The following is a 7319-nucleotide window of genomic DNA, read 5'->3' on the forward strand; positions in this document are numbered from 1 at the left end:
TTATAGTTGGTTTAAGATTTCTAAGTCATTAACATTTGGAGATATTGACCTATAAAATAATGTCCCATGTACATTGTGTAATTTCCTGATGATCCCTAAGCCCAATAGGGATATCAAATGTCAAACCAAATTGACCACAGGCATTATGATCAGGTTACTTGGGTGCTGACAGCTGTGGGCAGGATTAAAATAAGCCCAACCCACAGAAAACTGTTATGGTACCCTTAATTGTTTCCCATCTTCTCCCAAATCTAATTTTTGGACAAGACTACTTCATGACCAAAATGAATCCATTCACACTTTGTAGTCAATTTTGACACTAGAATAAATGTTTCTGACTTATATCAATGGCAAATCAGCCATTTTCCAAACAAGAAGTATCTTTTTAGCGTCAGTCGCTCTTTAATTTATTTAAAATTATAAATTGTATATATATTTAACCTTTAAGTCAGTTAAGAAAAAATTCTTATTTACAATGACAGCCTACCCCGGCAAAGCCCTAACACAGACGGTGCTGGGCCAATTGTGCACCGCCCTATGGGACTCCAATCACGGTCTAGAATCAAACCAGGTCAGTAGTGGCTCCTCTAGCACATATGCAGTGCCTTAGACCGCTAAGTCACTCAAAAACCTTTTCTTAATATGTGTTGATTTGGTGAAATGACCCAAAATACAGATATTTAAAAATGCACAGATTTGAGGGCATATAAACAGTTAACCGAATGTCAGAGATAGCTCCCTTGCAACATACAGTGCATTCAGAAAGTATTTAAACCCCTTGATTTTTTCCCACATTTTGTTACTTTACAGCCTTATTCTAAAATTGATACAATTATTTATTTCTCATCAATCTACACACAATACCCCAAAATGACAAAGAGAAAACAAGTTTTTATTAATGCATAAAAATAAATTCCTTATTTACACAAGTGTTCAGATCCTTTGCTATGAGACTCCAAATTGAGCTCAGATGCATCCTTTTTCCATTGATAATCCTTGAAATGTTTCTACAACTTGAATGGAGTCCACCTGTGGTAATTTCAATTGATTGGACATTATTTGATAAGGTCCCATAGTTGACAGTGCATGTCAGATCGAAAACCAAGCCATGAGGTCAAAGGAAATATTTGTAGAGCTCCAAGACCGGATTGTGGTTGAAGCACAGATCTGTGGAAGGGTACCAAAACACTTCTGCAGCATTGAACATCCCCAAGAACACAGTGGCCTCCATCATTCTTAAATGGAAGAAGTTTGGAACCACCAAGACTCTTCCTAGAGCTGGCAGCCTGAGCAGTCAGGGAGAAGGGCCTTGGTGAGGGAGGTGACCAAGAATCCGGTGGTCACTCTGACAGAGCTCCAGAGTTCCTCTGTGGGCATGGGAGAACCTTCCAGAAGGACAACCATCTCTGTAGCACTCCACCAATCATGACGTTATTGTTGAGTGGTGAGACAGAAGCCAGTCCTCAGTAAAAGATATGACAGCCCGCTTGGAGTTTGCCAAAAGGCACGTAAAGGACTCTCAGACCATGAGAAACAAGACTCTGGTCTGATGAAACCAAGATTGAACTCTTTGGCCTGAATGCCAAGTGTCACTTCTGTAGGAAACCTGGCACCATCCCTAAGGTGAAACATGGTGGTGGCAGCATCATGTTGTGGGGATGTTTTTCAGCGACAGGGACTGGGACACTATTCAGGACCGAGGTATATATAAATGGAGCAAAGTAAAGAGAGCTCCTTGATGAAAACCTGCTCCAGAGCACTCAGGACCTCAGACTGGGGTTAAGGTTCACCTTCCAACAGGACAATGACCCTAAGCACACAGCCAAGATGACGCAGGAGTCTCTGAACGTCCTTGAGTGGCCCAGCCAGAATCTGGAATTGAACATCTCTGGAGAGACCTGGAAATCGCTGTGCAGCGATGCTCCCCATTCAACCTGACAGAGCTTGAGAGGATCTGCAGAGAAGAATGGAAGAAACTCCCCAAATACAGGTGTGCATCATACCTCAGAAGACTCAAGGCTGTAATCGCTGCCAAAGGTGCTATAACAAAGTACTGAGTAAAGGGTCTGAACACTTATGTAAAATGTGATCTGTTATTTATTTTATTCCTAAATTGTCATTATGGGGTATTGTATGTAGATTGACGAGGAAAACCATTTAATACATTTAATACAATTTAATACATTTTGGAATAAGGCTATAACGTAACAATGTGGAAAAAGTGATGGTCTGAATGCTTTCCAAATGCACTTTGAATCTATCGGAGGACATTTCTATGTGAACACAAAAACAGTAATTTAGCACAGGGGTTTCCAAACCTTTTAACTCTGGGGGGGCCCCTCTTCCAGCATAGGGGAACACCCCCCCCGCAGCGCACGCGCCACATCTATATTTATGGGAACAAGCACTGTTCATGACAAACTGTTCACACTCCTCTTGTTGGTGGAGAGATTTCTTTGGGGTACTTTTCTCCTTTTTTCTCCCCCAATTTCGTGATATCCAATTGGTAGTTACAGTCTTGTACCATCGCTGCAAATCCAGTACGGACTCAGGAGAGGCGAAGGTCGAGAGCTATGCGTCCTCCGAAACACGACCCTCCCAAGCCGCACTGCTTCTTGACACACTGCTCGCTTAACCTGGAAGCCAGCCACACCAATGTGTTGGTGGAAACACCGTACAACTGGCAACCGAAGTCAGCTTGCAGGCATCCGGCCCTCCACAAGGAGTCGCTAGAGCGCGATGGGACAAGGAAATCCTGACCAGCCAAACCCACCCCTAACCCGGACAATGCTGTGCCAATTGTGAGCCGCCTCATGGGTCTCCTGGTCACGGCCGGCTGTTGCATAGCCTGGGATCAAACCCGGGGTTATAGTGACGCCTCCAGCAATGTGTACAGTGCCATAGACTGCTGCACCACATTGGAGGCCCTAGTGGAGAGATTTTTACAAAAATTTTGCAGTTTTAAAGCTAGTTGATCTGGACATTTCTGACAAATTATAAATAGCTCTTAAGGTAATGCAATAACTAACATGACAAGAAGAAGTGATGTGTCTTGTGCATTCTACTATTACAACTTTCAAAACTAAATTTAATGCCGGACCCTCGCGCTCCTCAGTTTGGGAACCACTGATTTAGCAGACAAAACAACCTCTGGTTTTCCAGTACTTTTTCAAATGAGCGACCAACCAGTGGCTAGTCAGTTGGCCATTTGACAGCATATAAGTCAATGAAATTACATTAAAAAAAGTAGAATAATGTAAACAGATTTAAAAAAAAAAAAATCATCAGACAAAATGTCCACGTCGTGGGCAAGTTCTATGGTCATAAACGATTGTCTGACGTCTTCTCTCATTCAGTATGACAGGGTATATATAGATCTGATGATTATGTACCACTATGTGTGTTGTAAGCTCCGACAACATTCTGAAAGTGTCAGAAATGTTGAGCTTTTATCGTGGAGTTTGGCTAGTGTTACGAGCTCATATGAGTCATCGGGATTGGGGTGACTGACCAATAGGAGGAACACTGCCGACAATGACACCTTTCTGGTGTGTTGTCGTTCTTTCGATGCCATGCTTGATACGCCCAGTTGACGCAGTTGATGTAGCCTACTTCGCTGAAGTATCCTTGCAATGCATGACAATCGCAGAATGTGACGAGAGAACTGAAACAAATCGTACAATCTGGCCAGGTTGATAATCAAGATTTGAATTTGAATACGTTGCACAGTGTGACATGTAACATGTAATAAAGACTGCATCCGACGTAGTGTGGGAAGGCCTTTAGGGGATGGAGAGGCTTGAGCAACCAACAGTAACAGTCAGTATGACTCATATAGGCCTAGTACAGCATGTTACAAAAAGTGGGCTTATCGATACAAACACCCATTGCACAAGTGTTGCAGTTCACCATGGGAGACAGAAACAGCATGACATTGAAGTGGAGCTTTTCTTCATCGGTACCTGTTGTTTGAGAAGGTTCTGGGAGTACTGCTCAAACTGTTCATCTTTAGTCTCCATGTTCTTCCCCAGCTTCTGCATGACCTATGACAGGACAAAAACAAAAGTGGTTGATATATCCACAGCTTTCATTCAATCAACATAAATGGGCATGACTCTATAATAGGTATTGTACCGTTGTTCAGGTTGACCTGCGCGAGGTACTGACAATCACCCTTCAATTCAAAATGTACTGGTCACATACACATATTTAGAGGATGATATTGCGGCGGTAGCAAAATGCTTGTGTTCCTAGCTACAACAGTGCTGTAGTATCTAACATTTCACAACAATACACAAATCTAAAATTAAAAGAATGGAAGAAATATATAAATATTAGGACGAGCAATATTGGAGTGGCATTGACTAAAATACAGTCGAATACAGTATATACATATGAGATGAGTAAAGCAGGATGTAAACATTATTAAAGTCACTAGTGTTCCATTATTAAAGTGGCCAGTCATTCCAAGTCTATGTATAAAGGGCAGCAGCCTTCAAGGTGCAGAGTTGAGTAACTGGGTGGTAGCCGGCTAGTGATGGCTATTTAACAGTCTGATGGCCTTGAGATAGAAGCTGTTTTTCAGTCTCTCGGTCCCAGCTTTGATGCACCTGTACTGATCTCGCCTTCGGAATGATAGCGGGGTGAACAGGCCGTGGCTCGGGTGGTTCATGTCCTTCATGATACTTACAGTATCTAGGCCCTACGCTGTATTCCATAATGATTCTAAACAACTATTGTAACTTACTGGTGTAACGTTCACTATTTTCCAAACCCAGGCCAACAAAATGTATATTATTCCCCTTTCCCAAAAAGGACATATATTGTTGACCCCAAATGATAGGATGGAACATGGGCACAATTGAACCGATTTCATCTGACAGACATTTCAAACCATGCTCTCTGTCCTTTTTTGTTGTTGGTTTCAGCAGCAAAGTGAAACTAGCAGAGCAGTACGCCAGCACCAAGGCCAAGTGAACCACAAAGCCACCGAGTAAGAGCAGTGAGGGAGAGGAAGTGTATGCAGAGGCAGGAAGTGAAAGATTTTGTGTCCACATGCAGCTGCACAAGCAACATCAACAAAATGGCATTAACAGATGAGCACAACGTTAACGTGGATGCTTTCTGTTGGGATAGACAACTAACTTGATATAGGCTAGTTCACAATAAAAGGTCAATGGAATATTATTTCAACTGTTTTTTTTGTCTTTTGAGGAATTAACCTGGGGTCATTGAGATATCAACATCAACTACATTCAGTAGGTTATGATTCTTCAAACCTGTCTAAAGCCCTTAAACAAGTCATCAATTGCCTGGGTCAGTGAGTGTCGGTGGTAAAGAACACGCCAACAGTCAGCTTCAATAGAGAGACTGTCTGAAGAAATTGTATTGCTGTAGTGGACAACTTAGGCCTACTGTTACCAATATCATGTAGTTCAACTAATAATTTAACTACATTTTGCAGTAGCTTGGTGGTAATTCAACTAAATTCAAATCTAGGTAGTGTTTTCAGTAGTTAATAACTTTTTTCCTACTGGAACTACACACAACTTTTTTTGCAAAAAGAAAAGAAAATATGAGTGTGAAGTTGGCAATAATTTCCTTTATTTTTCGGCATCAAACCTGCCTAATTCTCACTTGAAACAAAATGATTGTTTAATAGGATAAATCACACATTCTGTTAACATATGACCCCAAATTGATCTGTTCTTGCAATTTATAGTCTGATAGTTCTGATCTATATATGATCATTTTTCACAAAGTAGTTTGGATGTAGTGAACTACTTTTTCACAGTAACTTTAGTTAAGTAAACTATATATTTTTTGTAGTGGTAGCTTTAGTGTAACTTAACTGCTTTTGGTGTGAACTAATTGGTAGCTTGGTAAACTCTTTTCAGAGTAGGTTCCTCCACACTGACCAAAATACATAAACAGAGCCTGGTTTCCCAAAGCATCTTAAAACTGAGTTCATCTTATGGTTCTAACAATGAACTTAGCCTGAAGATGCTTTTTGGGAAACCGGGCCCTGGCCAACAACAGTTAAGCGTCATTAAGTTCCAAGTAGCCCGAATGACTAAGCTCGTAGTTGTAGAGTAGCCTAATGAATTGTGGCAATCTTGATTTCAGGATAACATAGAGATATCATGGTTCACTAACTTGTTGCTTACCTTTTCCTGAGCGCGATTCAATGACTTTTGTACTCGTTTGGCAAGAATTCCAGCCCCAGCCCCAATGTTTTGCCCCATCTTGTTCTCTGCCATAGTTTCTTCTCTCACTCTGGTCTGCTACTGCTTCCTCTTGTGAAATCACTGCTCTGGTGCTTATATCTTTGTTCAAGTACTGGGGGTGGAGAGCAGAAGAGTCTTTACCAATGTCAGACAGGACTCTCACACACACGACTTTGCTATACCCATGTAACATTTGTGTCGGGCCGTGTTAAAAAAGGTTGTCTTGCAGTTAAACGGACACTAGCTTTCCTCAAAATCAGTCGATAGACTTCATGAAACACATGTTCCACCCTCTTGTTGAAACTTGTAAACGATTCAGTAAATTACCCTGCGGCCGGGGGGTGGTCTTTGTAATGAGTTTAAATTAGTATTTTATTTTGCACAAGAAATCGCTTCCACAGGATAAAGCCTACACTTAACTCATCATGTTAATCATACCATTATCAAGGTAGATTGCAGGATGAATACAAAAGATGATTTATTATATTGACAAGATGATTGTCCGCTATAACCATGTAAATACGTATCGGCGAAATTCTAGCCCAGTCTTTCCAAAACTCTGCTGGGACCCCAAGGGGTGCACGTTTATATTTTGGGAGCACTACACAGCTGATTCAAATAATCAAAGCTTGATGATTAGTTGATTATTTGGATCAGCTGTGTAGTGCTAGGGCAAAAACCAAAACGTGCACCCTGTCACACCCTGACCATAGTTTGCTTTGTATATTTCTATGTTTTGTTTGGTCGGGGTGTGATCTGAGTGGGCATTCTATGTTGAATGTCTAGTTTGTCTGTTTCTGTGTTTGGCCTGATATGTTTCTCAATCAGAGGCAGGTGTTAGTCATTGTCTCTGATTGGGAGCCATATTTAGGTAGCCTGTTTTGTCATTTTGGGTTGTGGGTGATTGTCTATGTTAGTTGCTTGTGTCAGCACAGGTGTCATTATAGCGGCACGGTCGTGATTCGTTTATTGTTTTGCATAGTTTGCATTCAGTGCTTTCTTTAATTAAAAAATCATCATGCCACATACCACGCTGCATTTTGGTCTGCTCCTTACGCCGATCGTGACACACCCTATGGGGTCCCCAGGACC

At 41.5% G+C, this 7319-nt stretch overlaps 1 protein-coding gene across 2 annotated transcripts in view; it reads right to left on the reverse strand.

Annotated features, from left to right (window-relative positions):
* The window catches only part of LOC124003204 (bridging integrator 2-like), a 38063-nt gene extending 31285 nt beyond the window's left edge, over positions 1-6778 (reverse strand). The window contains exons 1-2 of one of the 2 annotated variants that reach the window (XM_046311284.1): positions 6168-6778; positions 3963-4043 (exon numbers count right to left, since the gene is read on the reverse strand). In XM_046311284.1, coding sequence (XP_046167240.1) covers positions 3963-4043; positions 6168-6260 — 174 coding nt within the window. In that variant the 5' untranslated portion in view covers positions 6261-6778. The remainder of the gene's footprint in view (positions 1-3962; positions 4044-6167) is intronic. The other variant, XM_046311283.1, reaches the window with a different exon arrangement.
* Between the last annotated feature and the right edge of the window lie 541 nt (positions 6779-7319).

The sequence above is a fragment of the Oncorhynchus gorbuscha genome, linkage group LG18 (assembly GCF_021184085.1).
Source record: "Oncorhynchus gorbuscha isolate QuinsamMale2020 ecotype Even-year linkage group LG18, OgorEven_v1.0, whole genome shotgun sequence".
In the NCBI taxonomy this organism is placed as follows: Eukaryota; Metazoa; Chordata; class Actinopteri; order Salmoniformes; family Salmonidae; genus Oncorhynchus; species Oncorhynchus gorbuscha.